Source organism: Mustela erminea, chromosome 16 (assembly GCF_009829155.1).
Source record: "Mustela erminea isolate mMusErm1 chromosome 16, mMusErm1.Pri, whole genome shotgun sequence".
In the NCBI taxonomy this organism is placed as follows: domain Eukaryota; kingdom Metazoa; phylum Chordata; class Mammalia; order Carnivora; family Mustelidae; genus Mustela; species Mustela erminea.
In genome coordinates this window covers 65887103-65902490 of record NC_045629.1, presented here as the reverse complement: position 1 = coordinate 65902490, position 15388 = coordinate 65887103, and the positions used below count along the sequence as shown (strand labels likewise).

Genomic DNA, 15388 nt, shown 5'->3' with positions numbered 1-15388 from the left:
CCTGGATAATAGGACACAATAGAAAAAGCTGAACATATGAGATGACATACTGAGCCTTGTGTGCTCTTTGTGGACAGAGTTTTTTCATGGTCCAAAGAATAGTCTTTAAATTTTCTTGCCAAATCAGTAAACATCATTAGAGAAACTCTTTCTTATGAATAATCAGAGTCAAAGGCCCAAGTCCAAAAAATGGACAAGACCCCCCTAATATCTATTTTTAGTTTTCTGTTTAAACTTCACAGAAGTGCTGAAAGTCAGGAGTTAATAGTGTAACAAGTGCCTCGTCTCTCCAGACATATGGACCAAGGCCATGATTGCCTTGGTTTGTGCCATTCTCCTGCTTTCAGGATGGAAAGATGTGGCAGGTAAGGAGAGAGAGATCCCCTCACCAAGACAACTAAGAGGCTGATGGAAAAGCCTTTTATAGCCACAACCTGAGGGGTCTGCTGCATTTTATAGTTTCCAAATTTTATACATTTTCCAATCAAGTTTCCAAAATAAAGAGACTAAGAAGTTGGTAAGCCAACTTTTTCCTACTAATCCAAGAAGTCAGTCAACTTTCTTTCCTACTAATCCAAGAAGAGGTAGAAGAGGAATTAGAAATTAGAGATTCTGAATGTTTAGGGTTTACATATCCAATGATCTATAGAAGCTTCCTACTCCCACCTAGTCAAGGTGTCCTTTGACTGGTTCCTTGTATGGGAGGAGCCTAGGTTAGGTACATAACAAGGATGAATTCTGCTCATAAACGAACCCAGTTATTTTTTAGGTGCAGTCATGACTTCATTGTTCTGATAATATCTACCCTAACACTGACCATACAAGGAAAAAAAATTTTTTTCAAACAAGGCCACGGGAAGGCTGTTGGGTTCTCGAAACTAAAGATAAAAGCAAAGATAGAAAATCAAAACAAAAATGATTTATCTTGAAAACCATTTCAGATGCCTAATCATGGTAACAATATGTATATATTTTTTTACGAAGCATTACTTACCACTAACAGGTTTGTAGACAATCCTATAGCCCTTTACGGGGGAAGATGGGGGATCCCATGTAATACGCAGCCTGTTATACCATTCTTCGGAGACCCGTAAGTTTTGGGGACCAGAGGGCGGCACTGAGCAGAGAAAAGGAAAAACTGGTTTAGTGTGGTTTCCATCTTACCAAAAGACACTGTTAATAAAATCCAAGCTAGTGTCCCATAACGTTAAAAATATTTACACGTAAAAATGTACTAACACACAGTGCGATTTTGAGAGTCTGGGGTTGTTCAAAAAATTAAATATATAGAAAGTAAATTCTTGTGGTGAAACACTTCCATGTGAAGATCAGTAGTTCACTGAAGGTCATTCTCATTCCTTTTCTTCAGTTTATTTTGAGTGAAACTGAATTGAATCGTGTTTATTAAACAGTTCTGTCTATATACCACTGTGTTCCACTGTCAAAGTATGTTTGTACAGCAGTATCAAGGGTGCATGCCCAGTGGTAATGATGGTAACTCGAGGAAGGAAGATTCTGGTGATTTTTTTTTTTTTTTTTGCTTTCATCTTCATACTGCCTACATTGTTTGAAACTGTATATTGTTGTTTACCAATTTTTTTATCAAACCATTAAGCCATCGATGTGGAGAGCCTTTGTAAACCATCGTGCACGCGGACAGATACTATCGTCATCATTTCTGTTACTGTTGATGGAGTGGAGCTGTGCGGACTATGGCTTAAAATGGGAAGACCATCCACTAACACCTGGAAATAATTTTACTACATAGATATTGTTACAGGACGTGATATTTTTGCAATGGGATTTAAGTCATAGTTCTATAGTAAAAGTCTTTGCAGGGTTTTTATTTGTGTGAGTGAATATATTTGCTCATCATGGAAGTTTTACATATTATGTTAAGTTTTAAAAAGATTTTATTTATTTGACACACAACAGAGAGAGAGATCACAAGTAGGCAGAGAGGCAGGCAGAGAGAGAGGAGGAAGCAGGCTCCCTGCTGAGCAGAGAGCCCGACGCGGGGCTCGATCCCAGAACCCTGAGACCATGACCTGAGTCGAAGGCAGAGGCTTGACCCACTGAGCCACCCAGGCACCCCCATATTATGTTAATTTTTAACATAAGATAGTTAAAAGTAGGTCTTTGAGCCCAGGTGAGCAGTAATTAGACGGAGCCCTTTTGCCTTTTGCCTAGTGCCTCCGTTCCCCCGTTTCCCCTCCCCTCTCCACGGTGGCAGGGTTTATGGTAACTTTATGGAACATTAGAGTATTAAAAATAATCCAAAACCGACTCAAAACCAGAGAATTCACTACACTTATTTGAAACCAGCAACTACAGAATTTTAATGACTTGTACACTTCTTTGAAAAACCCACACTTCAGTGCCCAGGCACAGAATTCAGGCCTTGCCACCATTTTGTACCTAGTCACGTGTAACTGTTCGGTGACTATGGTAGATTAAAGCTGAGTGCAGGATTTTTAAAGCCCCTTCCTTCAAATCTGGGTGGGTTCTGTGAACACGTCACCCAACAGACTACAGCAGAAGTGACCCTGGGCCAGGGCCAAACAGAGCCCTTAACTGTCCTGACAGTTTCCACTTTCTACCTCTTAGAACTCTTGCTCTCAGAGTCCTGAGTCATCACGTAAGATCTATGACTCTCCTGCTGGAACCAGCACATGGCAAGGCTTGGAGACCACATGGAGAGAGAGGCTCAGCTGAGTGCGGCCTTCCAAGGGTCCCGACCAACATGCCAGACATGTGGGTAAAGTCGTGTTGGATCCTTTAGACCAACCCAGTCACCAGGTGACCTTAATCCATACCAGATGGAGCAGAATTTCCAGCAAGCCTGAGCTAATTCCCTGACCTACAAAATCATGCACTAGAATAAAATGGTTCCTATTTGAAGCCACTGGGTTCTGGCGTAGTTCACGCAAGTACAGACGACCGCACAGCAATGAAGACAGCTAAGACTCTGTAGTGCCTTTAACCAACGGGTTAAAGCGTGCTCCTAGGGTGCACACTCCTCGCTTGACTGTCACGGCCAATTCCCCCAAAACAAACACTGAGTGGAGCTCCCTCTGTGTCACCCAGCACTGCAGGAGCTTTGCATGTCAAGGCAAACAGTAGGGATGAGGTCCTGGCCTCCCGTGATGTTGCTCTCCAAGGAAGGGAGACAAATACATGAGTCAATTAGAAAATATCAGGTAATCATTGGTGCCTTATCATGATAAAACAACAACAACAAAACAGCAACTAAAGAACAGGTTGAGGGCTTGGAGAGTGGGAGTTACTTTGCAGGGACTGGTCAGAAAAGTCCATCAGAAAAGCCTAGGGGGGTGATTTTGAGCTGGAGCCAAAATGATGAGAAAAAGCCCCAAAGGCAAACATCTGGGGAAGGATATTCTGTGTGGGAGGAAGAGCTAGTACGTCAGCCCTAAGGCAAGAACAAGCTTAAGATGTCCAGGGAAGAGCAGGAAAGTGGGTACTTTACAGCTGGGGCACTTGTTAAGGGGTGAGAGGGAGGGAACTGGCGGGGTCCAGGTCTTAGAGCACCTTGCAGGGCCACGGGAAGGCTGTTGGGTTTTATCCTGAGTACCATGAGGCCAATGGGAGGCCATCGGGAGGCATGACACAGAGGTCTGCCGTGAGATAATTTGTATTTTGAGAAGCCTCTCGGGCTGCCGGGAGGAGAATGAAGGATCCAAGAGTAGAAGCGCTCATTTTAGCGACAGGAAGTGAGGCGTGGATCAGGGCGGAGCGTCAGAGGAAGACGAGGACCGGCCCGCAGGACACATTTTGGAGAATCAGCAGGACTTGTGAGGAATTAGATGCTGGAGGAGGAACGCATAGTTTTTTAAAGTCTTTGCTTTTACATACGAGAAACTGCAGCCCAGGGCAGCTAGGCTCGCCTTGCCCAAATTCATACAGCTTGCCTTGGGGGACAGAGGATTCAAACAGATTTTTTCAGCCTCCCAAGCTCTTTCGGTCTTTCCCCCGCACCACACGGTGGTTTTCAGGGCACATTGTCGGGACTGGGCGTTTTTAATGAGCTAGTCAGCTAGCAGGCACGGGGAGAAGGCTTCACTCACAGGTTTTTCCCGGCGCAGAGACGCTGACACCTTCTCCATCATCGTAGATGGGCGTCACTGTGACTTTGTACTCGGTATTGGGAAGCAGAGATTTGAGAAGGAGATTGTTCTGGCTTCCAGGCACCATAACCTGAAGAGAAAAGCAAAGGACCCCGGTCTTAGTTAAGACTTCTGTTCCTGTTGGTCTACGAATGGAGCAGGACTCTGGGGACCTGGAAATAACCAGAAGCAAGACAACGTGCTTGAACAGCAATGAGAAAAATAGGCATCCGTGCAAAAGCATTTGTCTGGAATCGCCCTCACAGCAGCCCTCAGCGTATAACCTCGAGAGCAGGTTTAAATTAGAAGCAATTAGGCTCTGAGGAATAGTCTCGCAGCATCTTTTCAGCATTTGCAAAGTATCCAGAAGTGAGAATCATCATGTCTTTGGAAAGCAGGTGTTTGTAGCTTAGGAGGACTGATTCTCTAGCCCAGCCTGCTTATCATTTTTTATTCTACTTCAGTATCCTCTAGAAAATTCGGCCTTCCCTTCTTCACTCTCTCAGACGTAATCGAATCCCAGCACTTTAGAAAAGAATGGAAGCTGGCCGAGAACAACAGAACCAGGCATTAAATCCGTGTTTTCCAGAGCAAAACATAGTTCCCAGTAAGACTACAAACTGAGACAACTTTTTTTTTTTTTAATTTCTGAAAGGAGATGTCTTCCTCAATCTGAAATCACCATCACTCTACCTCTCATGGCTGCAAAAACTGAAAGGCAGGGGTGGGGTCCACACCGCACAAGCATCGGTGTAACGTGCTACGTGGCTCCTTGGGGCACGTTCTGGTAACCCCCAGTGAGCACACGGACCAGAAAAGCCACATGTTCGCAATGTTAAAACCACAAGACTTTCTGCGTCTGCTTCAGCAGTCAGACGCTGGCACACCTCAGGGCCATTTGGGGAACTTAATCATGGCTGGAAAAGTGCTAAGTAAGATCTAAGAACTGACCCAAACGTGTTTAAAGGAGTCACAAGACTGGGACAGCTGGAGATGCTTTTTTGATTCCAGGCCTGGGTAAAATGCCAGCAGGAAAAGGGCTGTGCTGTCTACTTCTGGATGAGGGAAGAGACCTATAAATCATGGACTAAGCCCTAGGAAGCCTTGAGTTGAACCCAGAAGGAGCTGTTGCTAAGATACTGTTAAGCTCTAAAAGCAATTTTCTAAGATATGCTGTTAAAAAGGAAGTCTGAATTAGGTGACTTTATAATGAATTAGCACGATTTTACTCCTTGGATGAAAGGGACATTGAAATATCCTACAGGGGTGTGTTGATGTGGACCCGGAAGGGAGTTTTTTTTTTTTCTTTTTAAAAAAGCTCTGCTTTATTCTCGAATGAGTTAGATAAGCCTGGCATTAAGGACAGGTAAAGGAAGAACAGGGGTTGCCCTGACTTGCGTTATCCCATCAGTGTAGCTTCCTTTAGGGCACTTCTTTTATTTTTATTTATTTATTTATTTAAAGATCTTTATTTATTTATTCGACAGAGAGATCACAAGTAGGCAGAGAGATAGGCAGAGGGAGAGGGAGGAGGAAGCCAACTCCCCGCTGAGCAGAGAGCCTGATGCGGGGCTCGATCCCAGGACCCTGGGATCATGACCTGAGTCGAAAGCAGAAGCTTAACCCACTGAGCCACCCAGGCGCCCCAGGGCACTTCTTTTAAATAACTCCTCTGAAGCACAGAGCTTGGGCATTCGGTCCAAGCTGCCCGTTTAGCAAACCACCCATGCTGATATTCCTGAAATAAGGTCATCTCTCAAACTGAGAAATGTATGAGCTTGGAACCAATCCCAGTTAGACCATGGAATTCTGAAAAGCAGTAGAGCTGTTTTGGAGAAATCACTGAGTTAGCTAGGAAGTAGTTGATGTGATTTAAAATATTCAGCCTTTACCCAGCAATTATTATGCACCAGGTGCTACCCTAAGAATTTTAATATAGCAATTCACTTACTCTTCACCACAACCCTTTGAGGTAAGAAGTAACCTTACATTAATTTTACATATGGGGGGAAACTGAGGCCCACACAGCTTTTGAGTAACAAAGCCATCCTGGAATCCTGAATATCTAGCCTGAGCCTTGCTTTAACAAGTACACCCTGCTGCATGAGGCTACACTGTCTGAACATTTTTACCCTGATGATATTCATTTCCAAGAATAAAATGTAAATCTCCTCTTGGAGAATGCAACGTTCCTTCTGCTTGGCCTCTGCTTGTTTGCACAGAGCAGGGTAAAGATGGGCTCTTACTAAAAACAGATGCTGTAGATCACAGCAGATGGTGGTTTTGTTTATAAAACAATTCTGTAAAAGATGCTTTATGGTTAAATGAGATGCAAATCTAACCAGTGAACTTTCACGTTTTAAATTTTCTTTTAGAAATGGAACTTCATGTCTGGCTCCATTATCGCCCAAAGCTGTTCAGAGCAGCCTGGATCCCATCAGGAGAAACAGGGTTCCCTGCATCTCATTGTGTTCCCAGCTTATAAAACTGTGTCTAGACGGTGAGTCAAACACTATCTGTGATAGGGGACTGGGTAACGTTGGCGCTGCTGTTTTAATTCCAATCAACTGAAGACTAATATTTTTATAAAATTCAATAACACAACATTTCTGAAAAATAAAGATCATGTCCTTGGATGTTGCAGCAATGTCAAATCACTATAAATATTTCTAAAAACTTCATCTTAATATCCAAACTTATCATGTAGGAGACAGAGCCACACACTGAGTCTACGTGTTCTGGAATATTTCTTGCAAATCAGAATTCAGGTTGTGGTTATGGATGTTGACAGCTTCTAGGCTCTAGAAAAGTCTGAAATCCTGAACAGCCTTTTACAAATAAAGACGTGTGTGACCTCCATACACTGAGAACAAGTTCAGGGCAAAGTCCTTGCTGATCAAGTTGCTTTACTTTCTCCAAGGTCAAAAGCTTTTTATTGCAAATATTTGGCAGATTCGATTAGGTTTAGAAAATATATGGATACTTCACTTACTCCATTGGAATAGGAAACTGAGTTCTCCTTGTTTTCTATACACTGAAATTTTACTTTGGTTTACGAATGTTACAGACATAACACCATTCTCTCACTTGATCATTTCCTCAAGCAAATCTAATCAGCTTTTACAGTTAAGGAAAATGTGGTAAGATGGTAAGAGGCATTTCTCTTATCTGGACACAAGACCTTTCTCACTTTTATAATGTGCTTTAGCTCTCTGCCTTTGTCTGTCATGCATTATTACTTAAAGATATTCCTTTGGTATTGAGAGTTCAAGGCCTTTAGACTTTGTTACAGATCTACAATTGCCTGCCCTATTTTTGTTTTATAATACAAATCTAGATGCATCTACTTTCTGTCTCTAATACAATAATACACTTATGTAGAAGTAACCTTTCCTAAACACTGAGATAGAAATTCTCAATTAATCCTCAGTTGGGTCCCTGAAAAGATGCCTGTAAATTAAATGTGCACAAATCCAATTCAAGTGGGATTTGGTAGAAGAGCTTGATATTAAAGAATTCTACAGTACTTTCTTCAGTTTAGCAAAAACACTTCTGCACAGCAAATAATCACCACCAAATTTATCAATATTTTTCATTTTTATGAAGGGTTTGCTTAACTGGGGCACATGTGTATTTCGGACCTTTGATCTTTTTTTCCCTTCATGTAGGTGTCCAAGTGTTTCAAAATAAACAGTGTGAAATGAAAGAAACTAGCAAAGGGAATATTATCTAGAGACAACCCAAAGTAAATATTATTATTATTTTACCTTGCATAGCTTACAAGTGCACGCATGAGATTAAATTGTGTCTTTCCAAATTAGCAAGAATAATTTAGCAAGAAGCTTAATATGTTTCTTGGAAAGAGTAGAAACAAGAAACAAAAACCAAAACTCTTACTCTGGGAAGTTTTTATGGATCTCATTTTTAGGAACTAAATTAAAATATGGGACAATAACAGGGAAAATTAAACATCCAAATTGCTAAGTACAATTTTATTTTGAATTTTTCAATCATGAGTCATTTAAATGTATGATCCGGGTGAATTTACAACTCAACTTATTTTATTCAAGTGTCTTTTAACTTTCTAAAAGTACCCACAGACCAATTTCATGGACTCTCTGGTTATTCTCTGTGGATGTGACTATTCCCGAGAATATCACGCTCTGTAACAGGTCCTCCATCAGCCTGAAATTAAGTACTTTCCTGAGACAAATCTGGGCTCAAATGGTTGTTTATGGAAGCACATAAATAAAAATAAATTTCCATCAAAGGCTTTATACTTAAGGAAGAAAAACAAAGGATAATAGTGTTATTCTTGAGCAATAATGAATTTGGAGAAGTCTTTCCTAGAGTGTCTCAAAATAATGCAGCAGGGGCAAGAAATGCAAGTAATGAGGTTAAATAAGGCATAGTCCATGACTAAAAAGAAAAATTTCCTTTAGATACAAACTGGTCTGGTCTGATGGGAAGCTCATTTCCTGAACGTTCAGGTTCTTGAATAAAAGGAATGATACGGTGTAAATTAAGAAAACACGGGAAGGCCATGTCTCAACGTATACTCAGGTTTCTAATACAGAAAAACAAATTAAATGAAACAAAGAAAACTCAGCATATAACAATCCAAACCCCCTTAGGGAAACAGTCATATTTAAGGATAAGTTAGAAATGACTACAGAACTGCTGAAAATGAGTTGATGTCAGTGAAAACATAACTATGCATGAATGGGTGCTATCCCATTAGAAACACTTCAACTATATAAAGACAACCTTTAATGCATGCTTTGCAAAGAAACTTTTAATTCTACTCCCAAGGGCAAAGAAGTTTAGTATATGTGTATATATTAAAAGTTTCTATGTTAGAAGTTTATATATGGGTGTGGTTGATCCTTGAACGACACAGATGTTAGGGTTGGTGAGCCCCTGCACAGCCCAAAATTCATGTATAACTGTTGACTCTCCTAAAACTTAACTACCAATAGCCTTCTGTTGACCAGAAGCCTTACTGATTTGTGTAAATAGTTGATCAACACATATTTTTGTATGTTGTATGTATTACACAGTGTATCCTTACTATAAAGTCAGCTGGAAAAAAATGTTATCAAGAAAATCACAAGAGAAAACACATACACAAGACTGTATTGTATTTACCCAAAAAAAGCCACATATAAGTGGACCTGTGCAATTCAAACCCATGTTGTTCAAGGGTCAACAGTATATACAGATAGAGACAGGGCACAGTACACTACGTATGACCCAACTTTGGTGCTCCATTGGATTGGCAAGGCAGCGGAAGCAGCATGGGAGACAAGGTTCAGAAGCTTTCTCAATTTGAAGCAAGTTGTATGCAGAGCAAGTTTTGGAGCTAGAGGGGTCATTAAGAAACCAGGGGTTAAGTTTGGATGAAGAGAAAACATTAGTTTCGGGAGATGGTAGAGTCACCAAGAAATGAGTCGTCAAGCTTGCACGGGTCTCCGGGGACAGCCTCGTTAGGTCTGTTAGTCAGGGAACTGCGTGGTGTCTAGGCAGATGTGCGTATACAGACCGTTCCTATCACTTCTTCCGCATGGTCCCCTTGAGCAGTCAGGTAGGTCACCCTTAACTGCTGCACGCTGCTGTCTGAAATGTCCCATTTTACCCGCAGGCTAGAAGTGGTTTCGTCATCTACAACCAGGTTTCTGATTCCTGTCCGGAAAACTGGAATAAGCACAACCAAGGATTAAAGAACTCTTAACCCATCATATTCCAAAATGAGCTCTAGAGACCGTGTGTGGACATGGCAACAACTACCATTGATGTATCTCTCTAATGCAGAGCCATAAGAAGAACAACTCAGCTTTAGTGGTTAATGGCGGGGGGAAGGGGAGGGGGAGGTTGGGCATCATGTCTACCGGGAGCAGATAGAAATGAATTTAAGAGATGCTTCCAAGGTGGATCATGGACCCCTCAAAACTATCAGCCCCGTAGGTATGTATGTATATGTAGGTATATATGTATGTATGTATGTATGTATACATAGACATATATTAGTAAAAGAACCTGGGGAGAAGCCCTTGGACAAGGGGAGCCTCCAAGGGAGCATGCCCACGAACACCTCCCACCAGTGCTCTGCTGGAGAAGCAAAAATGAGGGCCCGGATGTGGTCCACCTCAGGGTATGATCCAGTATCCAACATATATCCTATCCACCTGTTCCCTCATTTCTATTTCAACACTCGTCACTCAAAGCACACATCTCTCATCATGGCTGCCTCTATCCATTCAGCCCATATGGATTTTATCCTTTCTCTGATATCTGTCCAAACTCCTTCATCCATGCTCTCTGGCGTGTGTCAGAGATGCTGACCTCTACTGAGATCTACTCAGTAGAGTAGATCTCCTCTACTGAGATGCTGGCTCCCTCATTTATGCCATCTGACTTCCTTTCGCTCTGTCCATCTTTAGAAGACTCTTCCTTCTCTGCATTCATCCATTCATTCAGCAAACATTCAGTGAGTGTTCCCTTCATGCCGGATTGTGTTAGGCCTTTGAGATATACGGGATGAACACTTGACAAAAATAGTAAAAGTCACAGAGGAGACAAATGCGTGACATTTAGCAGACAAAACTGGGGGAGGGTACTGGGTATTGGGAATGGGAGGCAATGGCTCACCTTCAGGGCTAGCCAGGAGTTCTAGATGGCAGGAGGAAATGGGAGAGCTTGAAAAACGTGGTGGAATCCAAGGAGAAAAGCAGAAGGATCTTGGATGTTATGATAAAGAGATTTGGGACACTGTGCTAAAGAAGGGCTCGATACAGATTAACTAGAAAATGAATGAATCAGTGAATGGATATGTGATGGAGAGCCACTCAAGGGTTTTATGGAGGAAGAAAAACAGTATAATCAAATTTCTGTTTCATCTAGTTGACTGTGACCACCAGTTGGAAGGTGTCCCATAAAGGGGAGAGGTGGAGAAAGTTAAGCTGAAAGAGAAAGTAGCTGAGGTGGGAAGCCCGTTAGACCAGCCAAGTCTCAGTTACCCACTGAAATACAAGGACACCATGATGTGAGTAATTCTCAACAGACAGCAATAGAAGTCACTGCGATCTAGAGAAGGGTAGACTCCTGGGCTGTGCTTTGTGAACATCTTTTGAAAGACTAAATAGGAACCCCAAACAAAGATGGAACAGGTAGAGATGTCACAGTGAGGTCCCAAGACATTTAGGGCTGAGAAGAGGTTGAGAGGTTCTAAAAGGAGTGAAATTTGAATGGGAAGGCACCATTCCTAAATAATAATATAAAATAAATAAAACTGGGATAACATAACTTCTGTTTAAATCAAATATCTTATGGGGAAATGGGGACAAACCATTTGGCCTTACCTGACGTCACAGGTCTGGTGGGGGCTATGGTTGTAGATGGTTCGGTCCAAACACTGTCAACTAAAAAAATATTCATGACTTTAAAATTCTGTAATGATTGTAACTGCAAGTTTGCGTAGAGCCTATTATAGTTTTCAGAGCAAATTTCCCCTATATTGTCTCACTTGCTTCTCCCAACCATCTTGACTCTGATTGCAAGAAAGAAGAAACAAGCTGTCAGTAAGGCAGACGTGCTACCTCTTGGACTGGTAACGAAACTGAAACCCACAGAAGCGAATGTTTCTAATCACAGATACCAGCCTTCATATGAACATTTGACTTACACATATATCTTTGTGAAACCTCCCGGTTACTGTGAAATGGGGCATAACCATGGTAATTGAAGGAAAATAAACAGTGCTGTAGATCATGCTGGGAAAGGGCTGCCAAACAAGACCACCAAGGAAGAGCATATGCATATCTTCCATGTCATGTATACGCCATGGGCAATTGGCACATTGGAGCAATTGTGTGGTTCTCCTCCCAGAGCCCCTCTTCAGGGTCGCTCACTCATCACCAGCTTCTGGAATACTGGCTGCCAGTGGCTCAGAGCTCTGGGAACAGCCTCCGGCTGAGGTCACAGACTCCATCAGGGGATGGCCCGCCTCCAATGACTGGAGATGTAGGGATACAAAGGCTCACCCCCACTGACACAGTTGGGGACAACTGCGGAGGGTCATCCCAGGTCCAGAACACCTCATGGAATTAAACAAAGCCTCAGTTTTCGCTTCTCCCTGTGCCTCATCCCACCATCCTTACTTCCTTACAGATGTATCTCCCAACTACAGTCTTCAATTAACCTTCTGGCTGCAATTTTCTGTCTCAGAGTCTGATTCCAGGGAACCTCATCAAAGAAAATTTAATATGTGGTTAATACCTCATATTTAAAAAATGAAGGGATGAATGAATCAGCGAGTGAATTTTATACAAGATTCTTGGAACCGAGATTGACTTGGGAAATTCCAAAAGCTCTTGGACATGCTTGCCCTCGGCTTATTTGTTCACTCATTTATTCACTTTTAAATTATTTTACCCATCCATCGGCCATTCAACAAACATTTATTGCACAGTTAAAATACAACAAGCACTATGCTAGGTGCTGGGGGTATAACCGTGAACAAGACAGATATGGTCTCTGCCTTTAGGGTGATAGCTTAGGATTCTCATATGCTTCACGCAGCGGTGTCATTAAAGGAGAGGGCACATGAAGAACTCTGGGGGACATAGAGAAATTAAAGCCTTGTAGGCAGGAATAAGGTGGATGGGCAGGCAACCAAGTAGGCAGGAGGGTATCAGAACGGATGGCGGCCGCTGGTGAAGTCCCCCAAGGCCAGACCGACACTTACGTGTGGTCCCCACAGCTGTCACCACCTCACTCTCGCTCCCATCATCCAATATGGCCAAGAGCGAAACCTCATATTCAGTGCCGGGCTCCAGGCCTCCAATAACATGGGAGTCTTGGTCTTCTTTTAGGAGAACCTGGAAAGCATTCGGTGCTTAGTAACAGGGTTTACTTGAATAGCGGTGAAAGTTAAGAAAAAACTAATAAAAAGGAAAAACAGTTATCCTGATCAGAAGCAAGAAACAACTAAGCATAACGAACTCCAGGGCCACCGAATTCCATTTTCAAGTCAAAGCTGAGACCACATTCCTTTCAATTCCCTCAAGAAATAGCTATTCATATTGCAAAAGTACCAGTTGAAATTTTTGAATTCAGTGTCATGTATGAAAGTCAAAGGACCTGAAAATATATTAAATATATAATGGAGGTCCTAGCAAAAAACAGATGCCATTTTAATCTTAGAAAAATCATAGGATTTGACATTTATAAAACTGCATGCCAGGACAAATATAAATGACTTCTGGGATTCTCGATCTCTTTTAAAGTGAAGACCCACGCAAATGTGCAGGGCTATTCTTTTCCAGAAACAAACGCTCCAGATGACTTTTCAGTGTGTTTCAGACAACTCACTTCTTCGGTCTTGCCGCCGTAGACTGGAATCCACATCAACTTGTGCTGCCCTTCGTCCGCGGACAGGGGATGCCAGGTCACTCTGAAACTATCTGTCGTCACCTCATCGATTTCCAAGTATTGCTGGGCTGGAACCTCCTCTGTGAGTCAAGGAAGGAGACTTTGTCAGGGAACGGAGAAGGCAAGGAGGTCAAACCCAAGAAGCTGCCAGGGCCGCCAGGAAGAAGGCCCTCTGGGGGATCTCTGGCTTTCGGAAAGCACGTGGAAGCTGAGAAAGCCGTGCCCGTCAGCCCAGTGGGACCTTGAGTTTCTGCTGTCAGTGTTGGTCCGCGGTACAAGTCAGGAAGACCATGTATACGGTATGTTTTTTAAAGTCTTCCAGTAATTTCCAGAACTCTTAGATTCTCTATTTGGCTCTTTTCATGAGCTATAAAAAGTAAGAGTGTCATATTTATTAGTTTACAAAGATATTATTTGCTCATCATGTTGAGGAAATTAACAAATTGGTGCCTTTGAGGTCTAGGGAATGTCCCTCTTAGTTTTATTTGCTTTCGTGACTAAATCACCCCTCCTAATAAGTTAAAGAAGAACCGGACATCTTTTTCATCTAGTACATATGGGTGCCATCGGAAGTGAAACACGATTCATCAGAACTTCCACGGTTTCCTACTTCAGGGATGTACAACAGAGCCCCAAATCCAACTTAGTGACAGTCTTTGCCAGTCATTGATTTTTATTGCTTGAAATTAGAGATTTTTTAAAAAAGATTTTATTTATTTATTTGACAGACAGAGATCACAAGTAGACAGAGAGGCAGGCAGAGAGAGAGGAGGAAGCAGGCTCCCTGCTGAGCAGAGAGCCCGATGTGGGCCTCGATCCCAGGACTCTGGGATCATGACCTGAGCCAAAGGCAGAGGCTAAACCCACTGATTCGGAGCCCCGAAATTAGAGATTTTTTAAAAATTTATTTGACAGACAGTGAGGAGTGAGAAAGAGCACGAACGGAGGAAAGGGGCGGAGGGAGCAAGAGAAGCAGACTCCCCGCGTTGCAGGGAGCCGGATGCGGGGCTCCATCTCAGGTCCCTGAGATCATGACCTGAAATGAAGACAGATGCCCAACCCACTGAGCTACACAGGTGCCCTGAAATTAGAGATTAGGACACCGGGAGAATCCCAACAGGAGTTAGCCTGCAGGGCGTTTTGTGGAATTACTGAACTTTTTTCTGTGAGCATTGTTTTTCAAAGGAGCATATTTTGCATCTCTCCAGAATCACTCCTCCTGTCCGCACCACAGCACTCCATTGCTTTCCCAAGCGCAAGCAACGTTAAGCTCAGAGAGCAAACAATAGAATTGTTGCCACCAAGAGGAAAAAATTTTTGTTTTTATTGACTACAGGGTATATATAGAAAAGGAAAATCACGCAGTCACATCTTGTGTTTTTTATTTGGGCATTTAAAAGACTCCAGATTGTTGTATTAATATTTCAGGCCTCGTGAATATATTATTGGCTACAGATTGAATGTCTGAGGTGACACAGTATGCAATTGTCATTCTTGCAGGTCAAAAAAATCTCTGGGTGTCAACGATTCTGGAAGGTCAACTTAATATATGTGCATACGAAAACAGAAGAAAGCTGTGAAATTTTTAGACCCATAGAGCAAAAGAAATGGTGTAAGAGTAGGGACAGAACAGGATATACATTTACATAACTGGGACCTTTTTTTTTTTTTTTTTAAGATTTTATTTATTTATTTGACAGACAGAGATCACAAGTAGGCAGAGACGCAGGCAGAGAGAGGAGGAAGCAGGCTCCCTGCTGAGCAGAGAGCCCGATGCGGGACTCGATCCCAGGACCCTGAGATCATGACCTGAGCCGAAGGCAGCGGCTTAACCC

At 42.4% G+C, this 15388-nt stretch overlaps 1 protein-coding gene across 2 annotated transcripts in view; it reads right to left on the bottom strand.

Moving 5' to 3' along the window:
* The window catches only part of COL14A1 (collagen type XIV alpha 1 chain), a 216362-nt gene that overhangs the window by 112706 nt on the left and 88268 nt on the right, over positions 1-15388 (bottom strand). For both annotated transcript variants that reach the window (XM_032316061.1, XM_032316062.1), the window contains exons 16-21: positions 13494-13633; positions 12868-13000; positions 11483-11542; positions 9667-9818; positions 4086-4215; positions 995-1117 (exon numbers count right to left, since the gene is read on the bottom strand). In XM_032316061.1, the coding sequence (XP_032171952.1) occupies positions 995-1117; positions 4086-4215; positions 9667-9818; positions 11483-11542; positions 12868-13000; positions 13494-13633 (738 nt within the window). The remainder of the gene's footprint in view (positions 1-994; positions 1118-4085; positions 4216-9666; positions 9819-11482; positions 11543-12867; positions 13001-13493; positions 13634-15388) is intronic.